General features: G+C 33.8%; 1 protein-coding gene across 6 annotated transcripts in view; it reads right to left on the bottom strand.

Moving 5' to 3' along the window:
* The window catches only part of LOC126778770 (acetyl-CoA carboxylase), an 86546-nt gene that overhangs the window by 46239 nt on the left and 21279 nt on the right, over nucleotides 1-19028 (bottom strand). Inside the window, exon 1 of one of the 6 annotated variants that reach the window (XM_050502406.1) lies at nucleotides 8713-8942. The exons of 4 other annotated variants lie outside the window; for them this stretch is intronic. In XM_050502406.1, coding sequence (XP_050358363.1) covers nucleotides 8713-8927 — 215 coding nt within the window. In that variant the 5' untranslated portion in view covers nucleotides 8928-8942. Of the gene's footprint in view, nucleotides 1-2004; nucleotides 2136-8712; nucleotides 8943-19028 lie in introns of those variants that run through there. One more of the 6 variants, XM_050502407.1, reaches the window with a different exon arrangement.

Raw genomic sequence — 19028 nt, 5'->3', positions numbered from 1 at the left:
ATTATAATAAAATAATTCTTAAAAAAATCTACGTACACCAAGAGAACCATGAGTAATGACAACAGATTTGGTAAAACATATTAATAAATATATAATGTGTATTAGAATACTAAAAAAAAAGTGTTTTATAACATTTAGGAGTTATGTTAGTTTAGTTATGTATGTATGTATGTATAGAAAATTTCAGGTATTCAACATTCTGAAGTCTTCCTGCTACTAACAATAGAACCAAGAAGGATCATATTGACGGACGGATGTGGAAATTAAAGGGGAGAGCAAATTCAGAACATTCTCCAAAATTCTTCACCAATGATGGATACTTATAACCATAATATTTAATTGAATTCACATTGAGACGCAATATTCATTATCATTGAAAATAATTGTAGGACAGCTGATCATTAGATAATGAATTAAGTTAATAAGGACGTAAACAGTTACATAAATCAATTACGCAAATAATATTAACTGCGTTTATAAATAAATTTATTAAATATTAATTACAACAAACAAATATCATTAATAAATTAAGTAGATTGTCCATTTAATTTTAAATTTATTTATTTTTGCTTTATTGCATATGTAAAAAACAGATGATATAAAAGTAACAGAATAAAATGGTGCACAAAGCGACGTCTTATGGAGAATCTTTCGCGTAATTACATATTCTTTATTATATTGCTACTACATGTGTACATGTGTGTAATGGATTTTAACTATAGATCGTGGTTTAAAATCCTGGTAACATTTTTGATGCTATGTATTTGATTATAATACATCTTCTGCTGAAAGTAAACATATTGTATGATTAATATATCCAATAATCGCCATTGGAGTAACGTAGCTGAAAAACCTTCAAACCACTTTCATAACAATAGAGGTCATTGACCATGGGACGGTTTTTTTTTTTATTTTATCTTTTTGACAAAAACATGTTATCCATGTAAATATGTTTTCCTTATATCTTTCTATTAGTTAAAGTGCGATATGTGTACATGTTTTTATTTCTGGGCAGCAAAACAATTTTAATGGATTGCAATTTTTGTTATCTTTTTTTCAGACAATGGGACATTTTAGGGCTGTTCATTTACTACTATGCACAGTAAATATTCAAGTGCAAGCTGTAGATATAAGTGCTGTCGTAGTACTTGTCATTAATACTGACCACCAAATCTTCTATAAATATATATAAGAAAAAGACAACTCACGAGATCAGATTATTAACTATCTGCCCAATTGATATGAAGTTTATACAGTAACTCCTTCCGGGACGCAGATGCTCACTAACAACAGATTTTACACAAATCCTATCCACAAATACATTTTTCTTATTATATATGAAAGCAAAGCAACTTTAAAATTAACGTTAAAATTCTTCAACATATGTGACATTGTAGAAATAATCATGGCCCATGTATTTGTCAAAAATATATTAATTAAAAAATTAAAATCCCACTATTTTAGTCTTTATTTGCAACTTGAAGATATGCAGACAGAGCTTATTAGTATTTGTAATACATTTTTTAATGATGTACATAATTTTATATTAAATACCGCTATTACAGTAAACTTTTGAAGGTAATAAAACAAACACATATTTAATAATAGTAAATCTTTCTTGTTAAATTATTACATACTTCTTTTAATCTTAGTAGAAATATTTTTAAACAATTTTAAAGTTACTACAAATGATTTATGTTAGGTTTAAAAAAATTTATGAACGTTAAAACTTTATAATATATTAATCATCTTAAATAAAATTCATTTCGTTTCAGATTCGTGTTAGAAATCAGTTAAAGCAGAAGAGAAATGTCAATAATTAACATGAAAAAGTAAATCAACCAAACAAATACGTTCTAACTTGTAAGAATGTAATAAAATCTTTTTTTTTTTTTCAATACTACGTACAAACACAAAAGATTATAAGTTCTTAAACTTTTATATAAAAAATAAAAAATCTTAAATATAATTACGGTAAATCGTCTCATAAATTATTGTTCTAACCTGTAAGAACTTTCGGAGTATAATCCATTCATCGAAGGATACATTTTTTTATAAGATATAAGCTAAAAAACCCACTTTTAAATATCGAATATATTCACAACAATTTTTAAATCGTATAAACAGGAATTGAACATTTCTTTGCCGAAAGCACCGATTCCGTTTGTTTTCGTACACTTTCTGAAATGTGACGTTTAATTCGCCAATGAACTTCAAATGACTGATCATACGATATAGCCATCTCGCTCAAACAAGGGAAATTAATGATACATAGATCTAAGAGTAACAAAGACAAAAGTATCAATGAAATAGAGTTGCCGTTATTATTAATTAAAGCGTAGTGGTTGCATAAGAAAAATTGTTTTTCCACGATTTGCGTAGTAATGTGAAAGGTCCACATAATTATCGATAAATTATACTGCAAAACAAGAATCTTGCAATCTTGCAAAATAGTATTCATAATATAATGCATCATTATTGTAGATAACTTGGAGTTTATTGATAAAAGGCACAAATTATTCTTATAATTAAAAATCTATGTTCTACTCAATAATATTTTACAAATGTATGCATGCATGAATGTAAGCTTAAAATATAAATCAATATGTATTTTGATTTGATTTAGTGGGATTTTATGAGATGAATTATTATTTATCAACAATTATTATTATTGAAACATTTACTATACCTAAAGTATTTACCAATTAAACATTCTAAATAGTACTAAAGAAGAAAAAAAATTAACATTAAACACCAAAACAGGCAAAAAACTTCATGTAACGTACAACTAGATGTATATAGACGCTAAAAAAACAATAACAACTAAAGCTATAAGAATCATAACCTTGTTTACATAAAAAGCAACTAATATTACATAAGAAAACAATGCGCTACTGTTTTTTTACACAACTTTATTGTAGATAATTACATATACAGCAAGCTCTCATTTTTACGATCCTGGTTAGACCTGTTAAAATAAAACGCAATAATATCATTACTGACTTTTTTTTATATAAGTATTTTAATGTACATATTTACTGCCTCGTACAATTATTGTGATAATAATAATATCCTGGGATATTTTTCACACACGGCCATCTGATCCCAAATTAAGCTTGTACAAAGCTTGTGCTATGGAAACCAGACAACTGATATACTACATATACTACTTTTCTTTTGTAAATACATACTTATATAGATAATTACACCCAAACTCCGGACAAACAGACATGTTCATGCACACAAATGTCTGTCCTGGGTGGGAATCGAACCAACAACCTTCGGCGTGAAAAGACAAGTATCTACCGACCACGCCAACCGGTTCGTGTGATGTAATTGTGATTTCTATATATTTATACGTGTTTCCATATTTTACACGTGTAGTTATTAAATAACATATTTATGTATAACATATCGTATATGTTGAGATTTGTGCAAGCTCGTCTGGGTAGGTACCACCCACTCATCAGATATTCTACCGCAAAACAGCAATACTTGATATTGTTGTGTTTCGGTTTGAAGGATGACTGAGCCAGTGTAATTACAGGCACAAGGGACATAAAATCTTAGTTCCCAAGGATGGTGGCGCATTGGCTATGTAAGCGATGATTAACATTTCTTACAATGCCAATGTCTAAGGGCGTTTGGTGACCACTTACCATCAGGTGGCCCATATGCTCGTCCGCCTTCCTATTCTATAAAAAAAAAGATATATAGACAGTTATTACTGGACAATGTATTAAATTAGTATTCATATACATACTAGATAAATTTAGTACGATCATAATTGTTATATGCCATCCAAAATATATAGACAGGGCCAAAAGTATTGCTAATGTTTTAATGTCTAATATAATTAATACATAATATACTATAGTCCATTTAATTAGATTATATTTAAAATATTAATTTAAATATGACGCGTGCGAAAAAATCCTCAAAATAGTTGCTTGATAGTTGAATGCTTTCCATTTTATTGCAAACACCTAAGCTTAGATTTTAAGGGAAATTTTTTTTTCATTAGTTTAGCAATGGCTAATCTCGAGTTCAGCTTACACTGTTTATTTTTAAAGGTATATCGTTTGAGGTATTGAATTAAATCGGTTCACAGATAGAAGTAAGGCCTAATGTAAAGAAAATTCAAAGGTCGACAATCTCTTACACTTTTAAAGTACCTGTCTAGCGAGTTACCGGTTCGGGTACCTTTGTTATTTTGCAAATTTAAGTGCGTCTTCATTGACCTGTGTGCATTGATACTATATCATATATTATTGAATGCCTTCGTCAAGGGTCTCAGATACAATTATAAATAATATTGGGCGTCTGTAGATAAATTATTGACAGTTTAAAATCACGTGCTTCGGAGAGCCGAGAAAGGTACTCGATTTCCCGTTTCACCGGATTATGAGAATGAGTGAACTATAATATTATGTCCTGGGCAGTTGGCTTGTCTTCGGCCAGGCGTCATCATACCTTTATATAAATATGTTTGTATAATTGTAATGAGCTTTCCAGATTTTCGATTAATATGAAAATTTAAATACATATTAAAATTAGACGACAGTTAACAATGCGATATGAAAACTAGAAATAAATTTACGAAGACAAAAAAAAAACTATCTATCTTTACTATCAACTTGATTAGTTTATTAAAAAAAAAATTGGTAGTCCACAAATATACTCATAACGTGTACATGTTAATAAACGACTGTGACCTTTTACGATACTACGCACTACAAAAATAATTTAAAAAAAATAATTTGGAACAATGTCTAGAAAATGTTAAAAAAAAAGTATTAAAATAAAAAATATATCGATTAATATACAGACCTACTGACAAATCGGCTAATATTTTTATTTTATTTTTTTAATTAAAAGTGTATAACTTCAACGTCGTATATTTTTTAATGACATAAAAATAAATAATTGTAAAACATAAATCGTGACAAAGATAATACTGCGGATGCCTTTGCTGCACATTTTGCTTTTTAAATTTTATTTTCTTAGATTTTTTGACAATCAATAAGTCTTATAATAATATACACCGCTACGGTAATCGCATAATTTGCGATATTATCCTTAATAATGGCTGTAAACATCATGCTTAAGCCTATTTAGAGATAACTAAAAAAATATATTATGTCATCAATTATTTCTTTCAGTTTGTTTTTGTATGTGTAGGTATATAGAAAGTGTATAGACTTAACGACAGTTGTCAGTTTACACATCGTAAAGTTAGGATGGATAGTTTTTTAAATATCATGATGACGGATTTTTTCAGTTTATAGACATTTATTTCTCAAAAAGACAATACAGTCACTTACATGAGAAATGTTACAATTTAAAGAAAATATTATGTAGGTAGTTCGTCGTTCTTGTGATATCAATAATTTTGTGAGAGTAATACAATATTATGTATATTATACAATATTAATCAAATTATGAAAGAAAAAAAAATAAGCAGTATCGTTACGAGTATAAACAAAAGAAAATAGTAATTAAAGTGGTAAACAATACGTTGGTAGTAGGTGTGTACACAGTTAAAAATAGGTCTTTATAACATGTTGTGCTAATTGAGATTTAAACGTTTGCATTGACTTACAATTTTTAATTATTGAGGGTAATTTGTTCTAAATCTGCGCACCTTCGAAGGTAATCATTTTTAAACGATTATACTGCTAGCCTTAAGTAATTAATTCCGAGATATTTTTAAACAATGAGAATATTTACAATATTCGCTAAACGATCTATTCGCCCGCACTTATTTTTTTTCACGCGATGGAAACCTTCAAAAGGAGCCTTTGAGGAGGGGGACCGTGTTATGTGAGATTCTTAGGCAATATAACCACCCCGATTGCCGTCCTCGGCACGGATCGGAGAGGCTGCGGAATCTTGCCGATATAACGCATTCGTGTCTTCTCCCATGCTCGTGACCCTGCGGAGCTCTCCTCAGGGGGCGAAGGTAATCACGCCCCCCCCCCCCCAAACTACTCTGTAAAGCGTACGACGGCGCCCTCCTCAGGTATTCGTCCGTACTGTGTTAATGCGCCGTAAAAAACCCTACGCGTATTTTTTCGCGTGTTTATTTATATATTTCGTATTATTTGTAAAATTACTTGTTTAAATTGCAAAATTTAAGCGGCATTATTTATCTAGTTAAGTGTGTAAAATTAGTATGTTATTTATTTTGATAGAGATTAATTATTTGTGACTTACAGCTTAACTAATGTTATCGTGGTATGTAACTTATCTATAATAGATAGATATATGCTGTCACTACCTTTTTATAGATATTTTGTAGATAGACAAATCTTTGATACAAAGTTTTTTGTTATAGCTTGACGCTGCCTGCATTAGCTTTAAAAATGCCTAAATTAAAATATTATAATATAAACGATCTTCGACAGTTGGTAGTTTTTGTGTAAAATCGAAAAAAAAAACCTTATAATATTAGCTAGACAATAAATATAAGTAAATCACTAACAAGTAAGTAAATCACAACACGACGTGATCGTTACCGTTTTTCCGTTTTCCTATTGTCTAATTAAATTATCGACTGTTGCCATAGAAGTTAACAATTAAGTTGGGTTTTTACATAACGGTATATGTTAACATATTATCGGTACGGTACCAATTCGAATAAATACAGATGATTCAAAGTTGGATCGTGTCGTAATCGTTTTAGATAAATAGAATCCGGTCCAAGATCAAGAGAACAAAAATAATAACTGTCATAAATAATACCTGACTTGGTCAAAGTGAAATCATCTCAAGTCGTATTTACGTTTTGACACGTATATACGACTTACCGAGGAGACCAGGACCCCCCTGACCTTAAGAAGGTGGCGGACACCAACTGGATGCGGAAGGCGGAGCACAGGGAGCTTTGGCGCACCTTGGGAGAGGCCTATGTCCAGCAGTGGACAACGATTGGCTGTTGATTGATTGATTGATTGAAATAATACCTATATCGATCTATCGTAGTTATTTACCTTAATTAGTATAGTACATATAAAGCCGAGATGGCCTAGTGCGTTCTTACACGCGTGAATCTTAACCGATGATCGTGGGTTCAAACCCGGGCAAGCACCACTGAATTTTCATGTGCTTAATTTGTGTTTATAATTCATCTCGTGCTTGACGGTGAAGGAAAACATCGTGAGGAAACCTGCATGTGTCTAATTTCATTGAAATTCAGCCACATGTCTATTCTACCATCCCGCATTGGAGCAGCGTGGTGGAATAAGCTCCAAACCTTCTCCTCAAAAAGGAGAGAAGGCCTTAGCCCAGCAGTAGGACGTTAACAGGCTGTTACTGTACTGTACTGTACTGTATATAAATACGTTCTTCATATCATATAATTAAAAAGTCAACAGCAAATATAAATAGCACGATATAAGTAATTAAGAAATAAAATAAATATATCGATAGTTTTCGCAACACTAGATCTTGAATTGAATTTAACAATATGGTATTACTTATCGATATATAAATAGGCATAGACAGATTTTGTTTTTCGGTGCCCAAGTGTGTGCGTAGACACATATGCACTCTCTATTCCCTCATTCTCATAAGCCGATGCGACGGTAATCCGACACGGAAAGAGTTCAGGCGCAGGAACAACGGCTTTACGAGTTCATTCCAGCCTGCTACTGAGATCTTCGTCAAAAAACCTAAAAACTTTTCGACATGACCTGGGGCTTAGACATTGAGGTCTGCAGCCTTAAATCTGCCACTTTTTTTTCACGCAGTGGAAACCTTCAGAACGGTACCCAGCTCCCATGGGGGGAGAACTGGGTTATGTGGGATTCTTACCCACTAAAACCACTGCGAGGGCCGTCCTCAGCACGTATCGGAGAAGCTGCGGGATCGTATTGCTATAACGCTTCCGCGGCCTCTCCCGTGCTTTGCTCCACTCGTGGCTCGGCAGAGCTCTCCTCAGGGGGCAAAAGTAATACCGCCCCCCGTACTCCTTGCTAGTTCGTACGGCAGCGCGAGGCCATCCCGGCTGCCGTCCTCCTCAGGGCTTATATCTGCCACTAGACCAACAAGGCAGGCCAACATATTTCCGTTTAACAGATTTATACTAAATATTATAGACATAAAAGGCGGTAGGACATTGTTCGAGATCAGAAAGGTCTCACCGGGTTTGCATTTGAACTGATGGCGGTTTTTTTTTATACTGGTGCCTTCATTACATTGCTAACTGTTAAAAATAATTACATTAGTTCTTTAGTACGATCATCATGATTTTTCATACACGTTAGCGGGATACAGAAAAGGACACAACCTAACCTAACAACTCCCCTGTCTTGGCGGGCGAAGCCACGTTCTGAAACTAGTATATATATAAAAAAATATAATTTGGTAGTTGTCATTGCCAATTTATATATAATTACAATATTATATAGGACGATATTATGCGCATTGATTGAAGGAGATACACGCAACTAGTTAGAATGAAAAATATCATCAAATATAACAGAAATTTAAGGTGAAAATACAGTGTTTATTTACTTTGGATAAATTCTTATTAAATGAACTATAATAATAATAATATCCTGGGACATTTTTCACACACGGCCATCTGATCCCAAATTATGCTTGTACAGAGCTTGTACTATGGAAACAGACAACTGATATACTTGGGGACTATATCTTTGGGGATTAAATATATAAAATATGTTTTATTTCTTAGATATATAAACTTACTGTAAGGTTGGCGCCGGAAGCCGGAGCAGTCTCCCATCCTGCTCTTGCACGTTATCCTTATCATCCTCGTTTTTATCGGGATCAGAATCCAAGGTCATTTGGAATTTCTGAAGCTGTTCCGAGGGCATCACGTCGGTCGCCTCATCGTCGTACTTCCCTTCATCAACCGAGGTATCGCCCAAGACGAACCGCTTCGACGTCCTTCGTTTTAACATCTCGAAGAAATTCCTCAGATAATTCGTAATAGTAACGGCCGGTGTTGCAAGAATCGAAATGTTCGTACGAGTTTTTATTCGCACATCACTAGTTTCACTTTTCACTTGTCACAAATCGGTATCGCTTTAGTGTTGCACTATATTGTTATCGATGTTTTTATTTTAATTCACAGCTTCGAATAACTGAATATATTTAATTACACAATGTACGCTGTACGCGGATAATGGAGTCGTATGATATTTTTTAATTGCTAACTTTATGCTAATTACGTTTAAAATGGTTCAATTGTAATGTAATTATTTTATCAAATTTCACACGTTACGTACAAAGGTTATATAAACTTTATATAAAGTATATCTTTAAAATTCTTTATTTTTATTAGGTTCGTAAAAAATGTATGTAATATTCTTTATTAACGAACGGCCCGCACCAACTTCGTCCGGGTTGAACAATTATCTTTTTAACGCCAATAATGACTTATAGGAATTCTTATACCTTGGGTTACATTATAGCAATTTTCATAGAGATCTCTTCATTTTTTTAAATAAAATGAGGCCCATGTAACCCGCTGATATTTTGAGTTTATCCGTTAGAAACTAAAAACCAAATCTCTTCTCTTTTTATTATTATTATATAAGTATATATATATATATATATATAGTTTTACCCGTCCCGGCTTCGCACGGGCGAATAATAAAAGCTTACATAAATAGTTTATTTATTTAATAATATAATTTTGTTTCGACTGTTTATCGACTTCATAGAAGTTTTAGAAATTTCTATCGCGAGGCTCCTCTCTCGCGGAGGCCTCGGGGCTGTAACCATGGATGGCCCAAATCCATGCCGTCACGTGATACAACCCAGTCTTGTCAAGACGCAACAAAAGTGTCTAGACGCGATTATTATTTCACCATCAAAAAGTGTTTAATAATTTCGAAACCAACAACATACAAAGAATGTAAACGTCGACTGTAATGCAAAATCAATATGTCATGTACATTTAAGTGTCCAAGGTGGAGAACATTACATTAAAGTAAATAATAAAAAGTAAATAGTAAACACTAACACGTACAGGCTGTCCTTCATCATAGTGATGTGAACATCTTATCGATATCGATACTGTACAGTGATAACATTACAAGCAAATATTCATTGATTTTTGAGTAGTTAGTAAGAAGCAACGGCCTTTATATATATGCTGGGCAAATAGCCTCTTGGGGATCATTTTCAACCAATCTCCAACGTGGGTTGATGAACATGATACAAATTTTCATTCCGACACGTGTGTTTTCGTTAAAACACAATGAAGCTTGCTTTGAACTCGGACCTTGGATTAAGATTTACACATCCAATGGGTCATCGTCTCTTGTGTTCTATTAATGAGACAATCGTGGCCATTTTGACACACATCTTCACTTAATCCGATGCTTGGCTTGATTTAATTAAACCAGATCACTTATTTGCTTAGCGCTAATTATTTTTAAGCATATAAATCCTTTTGATAACCTGAAACAACATCCAATGTCTACTAGACTGGTAAACTAGCCATTTGATGGTGAGTGGTCACCATCACCCATAGACTGACGATCAACAATCCCTCATAACGACAATGCGACACCTCTGTCTGTAGTTACAAGGACTCACCCTACAAACAAAACAATACTATACAAGTGAATAAAATGAACGAAAAATGATTAAAAAAACTTCTAAATTATTCATTCGAATGATAAATATATATTTAATACGCAAGGTAACTAATATATTTATTTGATTAAGGGAATAATGAATTATAATAATAATAATATCCTGGGACATTTTCACACACGTCCATCTGATCCCAAATTAAGTTTGTACAGAGGTTGTACTATGGAAACCAGACAACTGATATACTACATATACTACTTTTTCTTTTATAAATACATATTTATATAGATAATTACACCCAGACTCAGGACAAACAGACATTTTCATGCACACAAATGTCTGTCCTGAGTCTGGGATCGAACCCACATCTTCGGTGCGAAACGCAAGTATCTACCAACCGAGCCAACCGGCCCGCCAATATTGGAGAAAATGGCTTATCAAAATTCCGTTGCGTGGGTTTGTTTATATAGTATAGGTAGGCGGACGAGCATATGGGCCACCCGATTGTAAGTAGTCACCAACGCCCACAGACATTGGCATTGTAAGAAATGTAAACCTTCACTTACATCGCCAATGCGCCGCCAACTAAGATGTTTTGTCCCTTGTGCCTGTAATTACACTGGCTCACTCACCCTTTAAACCGGAACACAACAATACCGAGTATGTAGTAAGTGTTTTACGGTAGAATATCTGATGAGTGGGTGGTACCTACCACTATTACACAAAGCCCTACACCAGTAAACAAAAAGTTAACGGAGATATAGACAGAGGCAGACAGTGGCTGTTAGCTTCGATAGCTGCTTTTGTGGTGGTAAAAATAACGAAGACTTTGGAAATTGAATACTTGTATTAATGATAATATAATTATAAGATGATAATTATAAGATGAAGAACTGATGTGTGTCGCGCACGCGAGTCGAGACGACAAGTGAAGTAAAGTTGGTAGGCGCGTCCCCGCACCCCGCGATGATGCAGTGAAGCGCCGCAACAGTGGCTTTGTTTTATATTATTTAGTTTATATGTAGTGAAAAAATAATAATCAAGGTTTGGTCTTAGTGTGATAACAATACAGAAATAACGATTTCCTGCTGTCCTAATATTATCAGTTGAAAAGTGATATTGCTTATCTGATTATTGTGCTGATCATGAAAATAATATATATATACAGACACAGCTGAAGCCGCGGGGGGTAACTATTACGATATAATAATGAAATCACACAAATTTATCTCTCGTACATTGTAAATTGACTTTTGTGATTGAAAACGTTAACTGTTTCGCAATTACTTGTTTAAAAATTAAAATAATAACGAAAGATCAAAGGTGGGATTTCAATAAAAAATTTATGTCCGGCTTGTTCGCGATGGATCTTTTAAATTTTTTTTAAACTGCCTCGTTGATATTATTTTGGCTTATATAACTACCAAGAGTTCAATTCCCGTTTAAGCGAATAAATAAACAAACAGATAAACAATATGACTCGCATTTATAATATTAGTTAGGAATTATATAATTTAAATATTATATTTCAAATTCGTTAAACATATCAAAAGAAGCCAAGATGATTCAGTGATTAACCTTAGACTTATTTAAAGATTGGGGAGTTCAAATACGAAGAAACACTAATGAAGTTTCTTGTGCTTTGTGTTTATCTCGTATGGGCGGTGGAAACATCGATACGCTTGTGTCGGATGAAAACTGCCACATGCGTCTACCAATCCGCATTGGAGCAGCGTGGTGGTGTTTTAACAGGGAGGAGACATTAAGGTGGCTTCCAACGATGCGTTATTCTGTGCATTCACGCATGGCCGATGACTACGAACTGACACACACCGTACCGAGGCTCTTCGAACGGTGCGTATCAGTCGGTGTTGGACTTGACATTCGATGCTATTTTGTCATTCCTAAGCGAAAGCGTACGTATAGCTGCCGCTACGACACTCGTACCGACATCCGACGCACCGCTACGGACTTGACTGCGATTCTACACTCTTTCCAAGGTTCATCGGTGCGGACTGGTCGGCGTCCGTCCGTAATATCACACACTCTAATACGATTCTCGCTATATTGTATGTTGGCTGTCTCGTTTGGTCCAGTGGCTGGCTCTGTTCACACCCGACAAACATAAAAAAATTATATTAAAATAAAATATCCTTATTATTTTGTTATTTGTCCTCAATTAGACCGGGATGGGGTTTTCGATAAACGTAATACATAAGGAAATATATAATGAGAAAAACACGTGATTTCCTTAATAAACACCAAGCGTTATCTGCGTATATAAGGCAATGTCCTGGCTGACTCACAATCAACAGCTTAAACTGTAACACACAGATAATTAATATTTAAAGATCTTCGTTTCGTATTTCATCATTTATCTTGTGTACTTGGTACTCCTCACACATTCTACCGCCAAAGAGCATTACGTGGTATTACTGGGTATGTTGTGTCTTGACCGCCTTATTGGTCTAGTGGCTACATGTAAGGCCGCAGACCCAGTGGTCCTGGGTTGAAATCCCAGGTCAGGCCAATAAAATGTTATTGAAATTTTCTGTCGAAAATTCTCAGTAGCAGCCCGGAGTCTGGAAGTAGGATGTGTGTACTCATCGGTCCCATCGGATTATGAGAGTGAGGCAAAAGAGAGTGCATCTGTGTTTGCGCACACACTTGTGCACTATATGCCTGCGCAGTTGGCTAAACTCTCTTGAGATTGGCCGCCGAGGCCGAAATCGGTCTGGAGGACATTATTATTATTATAATATGTCCTGCGCAGTTGGCTAATCCCTTGAGATTTTCGGTCAGGAGGATATCATCATCATAAACAAAAATGCAAATTTACATATAAATGTTTTGCCAACTATGGTGATCAGTCAAATAGATTTGAAGTCTATTAATATCACACAGCATACAAACATCCATTTATATACTATACATATAAAAGTAAATAACAATCAACAGATTGTTGATGTTCCTATGTAGGTAGTTTTAGAATTTAATTATAGACGATTTGAAGTCAATAACATTTGTATATAAGTATATATAACATATTTGTATATATAACACTGAAATGTTTCTAAATATAATGTACTAAGCTAGAGTGCTATATTGAGAGGAGCAAATAAATGTCACGAGCAAAAATGAACCCGTGACCTATAAAACTATGTATACAAAGGAATAAAATTGAAGTGTCCGTCTGTTTCAAACTAATAGATTAAATTAATATGGCTATTTACTAGCCATATTAACAATATAAATACATTATTGTGTATAATAATATATAATTTAACGTACATAACGTTAAAATGATTTTAATAAAATTCGTCATTTAATTCTACCGGTGAAACCCGCGGGGTTTTGCTATTTGAACATAATTAATCTATTTAAGACTTATTGTTGAGGTCGGATTTAGGGTATCCGAGACTGCAGCCCCGGGGCGTCCATAAGGAATGAGTCCAACAATAGGGTCTTATAAAAAGTAAACCTATTATAAGTAAATAAATAATAATTTTATTACAAAATATATTTTTCGCTGTTTTTATCGTACATACTTGTAGTATGCTTGTACAAAGTTGTTTATATTATTAAAAACAATCAACATTAGTCATGTTGGAACACAATATAATAATAATAATAGTCCTCCAGACCGATTTCGGCCACGGCGGCCAATCTCAAGAGTGATTAGACAACTGCGCAGGAGATATTATAGTGCACAAGTGTGTGCGCAAACACAGGTGCACTGTCTAGTCCCTAACTCTTATAATCCGATGGGACGGCTATCCGACACGATCGGAAAGAGGTCAGGCGCAGGACCAACGGCTTTACGTGCTTTCCGAGACACGGGAATGTACACACTTCCAACTTCCAGACTCCGGGCTGCTACTGAGAATTTTCTGACAGAAAAACCCAATAACTTTTTATTGGCCCGACCTGGGAATCAACCCAGGACCTCCAGGTCTGCAGCCTTACATCAAGCCACTAGACCAACGAGGCAGTCATATTATAGTGCACATGTGTGCGCAAACAAATGTGCACTCAATTCATTCACTCCAATAAAAGAGTCCAAAGAGTTAAGGCGCAAAAAATACTTGCAATATATTAGTTATTGAAATAGAGTTAAACAAATATATAACACATTAAATACATAAACGTAAGTGTTTATGTATTTAAGTTTGCAATTGCGCTATTTCCTCAATATTATGTTTTACATAGTACACGCAGTACATAAATATATAAATATATATATATATATATATATATATATATATATATATATACATATATATATATAAAATATATATAATATCAAAACTAATTTTACAATAAAACTACCATCGTAGTTTCTAATGGGAAAAATCGACAAGAAAAAAAGGCCTTAGTAAATAAGCGTTGTCTAGCTGTCTTCGTCTTTCGAACGTCGAATCAATGATACTAGAGCGAGACAGTGTTAACAAAATAGCTAAGCGTCTAAAGTATTTCCGTTAGTACTCTATAACAATTAAATACATACATAATGTTATATAATTATATTATGCCTTTTTTATGCGTATTCTAATATTATAAATGCAAAAGTGAGTTTGTTTGTTTGTTACGCTATCACGTCTTAATCACTTAGCCGATCATTAAAATTTTGCATACACTTTGTCAGTACAGTAAAGGACATAGGCTACCCCTCTCCCTTTTCTAAATATCTTATTTCACGTGCATTCTATTCCCTCTAACACGGGTGAAGCTGCGAAGACTAGTCTTAATATATGATTCTTCTGTACGTCTGTATGTCACATAATTCCTTCTAAACAGCTGGACCGATTTGAATGAAATTTTGTGTGTATATTTCATTGGGTTCCTCGGTGGTTTGAAAATACAATTGAACCCAGTAGGTAGTGCTGCTGTTGATATATCACCAAATGAAAAAATGTCTGCATGGCAAGACGACGTCTGCCTGGTCTTTTTTTTTATATATACAATAGGAAGGCGGACGAGCATATGGGCCATCTGATGGTAAGTGGTCACCAACGCCCATAGACATTGGCATTGTAAGAAATGTTAACCATCGCTTACATCACCAATGCGCCACCAACCGTGGAAACTAAGATGTTATGTCCCTTGTGCCTGTAATTACACTGACTCGCTCACCCTTCAAACCGGAACACAACAATACCAAGTATTGCTGTTTTGCGGTAGAATATCTGATGAGTGGGTGGTACCTGCCCAGACGAGCTTGCACAAAGCCCTACCACCAGGTCTGCTGGTATTATATAAATTTAAAAAGCGAAAAACTTACACACGCTTATTACTCTTAGTTCCAGGACATTAGCGCCTTTAAACAAACAAGCAAACAAACGAATCTTTATTATATTAGTACAGACAAATATACATATGATTGAACTGAATTGTCTTTATCGATACGTAAGTACACTATCAAATCATTACCTATAAATAAAACTTTGATTTTTATCGATAACATTTGTATTTATCAAAATACAATTTGATAAGCTATAGGAAAATAGGTATACTACTTATATATATATATATATATATATATATATATATATCCATATCCACCTGGCTGGCGTATATATATATATACGCGAATCGGCAAGCGCAGCGGCCCTCCAGCCAGATGGACCGACGACCTTAAGAAGGTGGCGGACACCAACTGGATGCGGAAGGCGGAGGACAGGGAGCTTTGGCGCACCTTGGGAGAGGCCTATGTTCAGCAGTGGACAACGATTGGCTGTTGATTGATTGATTGATTTGATACTAGTATTATAAATCCGAAAGTAACTCTGCGAGGCTTTCACGGATCAGATTTCGATAGTTTGGCATGGAGCAAGCTTGAGCCCCTAAGGACATAGGCTATTTTTTATAACAACCCTATATTATTTGTCCATATCCAAGTAAGGTATGTATTTATGTATCTAGTTTATAATTATCTATATATAATTTTATAGTCTATAATTATATATAACATGTATATGTATATATTTATATGCGTAGTTTATTAAATATTTAATAAACTACGCATATAAATATATACATATGCATCTTATCATTTTTTATTTTTCTTTTTCTTAGATTGTTTCCTATTTCTTTCATCTTATTTTTTTTTTTTATATTCGCCGGGAGGGCAAATGACTACTCCACCTGATGGTAAGTGGTAGTAGAGTCCAAACGCGACGACGGCCAGTACAGACGGGAAGAATGTTCTGTACTAGCCGTCCCCGCCTTGCCGGCCCGCAAGATGCCTCTTCACGCCTCGTTTGAAGGAACCCGGGTTGTAAGAGGAGGGGAACACTTTATATGTTGTGCAACAAGTATTAAATAAATAAATAAACCCTACCCCCGAACACCAATATTTCACTCACCTAAAATGTGGACGAAGCCGCGAGCGAACACTAGTTTATAATAAAAATATCCATATCTTGAAATATTTACTTTTTTAAATTATATGCTTATTTTAATTTGGAAGTCGTTTTACAAATTAATATTGTTTCAAGAATTAATTAATTGTTTTTTAATGAAAGTTATATAAAATATATTTTCATTCTCCTTACAACGCGCCGCATGTGACTTATTGGCAAAAACTAAAAAAAATGATTATTTTTTTTTTAATTAACTTTATTTATTTTATTTTTATTTCGTGTGTTTTATATATTATACCGATTGTTGCTTGTTTAAATTAATTTATGAATATATTAATTAATTTACCACTGTGACCGTTTAAAGGACTACAAATTGGATACATAGTACATAGTACACGCATTGACCTTATGTAGTTAAAAAAAAACTCTAAAACGATAATGAAAGCACGTGAAAATCAAATTAAAAATGCCCCCAAAAAAAGCTTCACAAATACTCACATAAAATCGCGTATTGACATGTCGGTATGTCGTTCGATTGGTATATAACAAAGTATATAGACTACACCTTTATATATTACGAACTATATATCCGTACACGTAAATATCATTTGAGAAGACCGATCCCCACACACAGTACATATGTTATGTCATTTTATATGCTCCGTTATCACTAGATAACTTGATATGATTTTTTTCCAAGTTGTATTTTTTTAAGTTTTCCTGTTATAAAGACGATTGTCGGCTCACGATTTATATTTTCTAATCTATGCATATATAAACACAGATTTGTCGGCTATATGTGGCTTGTTTATTAAATAAGGTGACGTCACGCGACGCTTTAGTTGTGTGAACAAAATAAACAGCATCGTTTCAAGAACTTATAATACAGCTGGAATTCTTGTATTCTCATATCTTGTATACTGGTGTTGTATTACATATCGGTGTTTTTAATTATATTCTTAGTAAACCTTCGGATACTTCGGCAATTGAAGTATATGAATTTGTTAGTGATTCTCTCAAACTGAAGTAGTCTAAGTTTTGAGCTTTTTTGTTTTAATTTAGCGTGCGATGGGACCGACATATAGGCTGCCTACAAAGGCTCCTTAAAAAAAAAAGAATAAAAAAAAACTTGTACACTCAAACTAGCTAATACTTAGTATGGGCAGATAAGAGGAAAAATATATTTTGTATAGGATTTGCATAAAATCCGTTCTTAGTAAGCGTCTACGGGGAAGATGTGACTTTCAAGTCAATCGGACAGATAGTTATATATATAATAATATAACATGGCCGTGTGTGAATAAAGTCCCAGGATATTATTATTATTAATTACTAACCTAAACCTTCCTCATGAAACACTGCGTCTAATGGTAAAATCGTATCAAAATTCGCTTGTTCTTCAGTTTATTGCGTTCAGACATACAAACAGGCGTCTTTTTTGTTATGATTGTGATATCAACTTGTTTGTGTAATTTATATTTCGATTGAGGACAAATTCTGAAATAAATAAATTTCTCTGATGTGTCAGATAAAAGTTTTGTTATCGATATATGTCTATCTAGTATAGATATATATGTATGCTATATATACTAATATTATAAATGCAAAAGTGTTAAGAGTAAACATGTTTGTTACTGTTTGTCAATAGATGGCGTTGATTCATTACTTGAAATTCCTGAATCACGCTGTCTAAGTTTTTTTGTAATGGTACGTATACGTAATGTCAATGTTACAATATTAATCATATTTATTATAGTACTGTGAACAGTGAAATATGGTTATTGTTTTCGTTCATCATTCAGTCCCTCCGAGTACTTTGAGAGTAATTAAAAAGTTAAGTCTTTTCTGCCTTTCACGGCTAATCCACTGAACTGATTTTGATGAAATTTTCTATGAAGCAAGCTTGCGCCTCAAGGAAGTACATAGGAGTTCTCTCACGTTCGAAACTTTATACTGTATATATATCGAATATGTTTAACACTTGTAATTGTAATATAATCTGAAATAGATGACGCGGCGACGGATTGGCGGCCCGTCGCATTTAGCCTCTATTCATATTTGCATACATAATACACTGGCCGCCAAAAAAATCGA

Source organism: Nymphalis io, chromosome 27, assembly GCF_905147045.1.
Source record: "Nymphalis io chromosome 27, ilAglIoxx1.1, whole genome shotgun sequence".
NCBI classification, from domain to species: Eukaryota; Metazoa; Arthropoda; class Insecta; order Lepidoptera; family Nymphalidae; genus Nymphalis; species Nymphalis io.
This window is presented reverse-complemented; position numbering and strand designations above follow the sequence as displayed.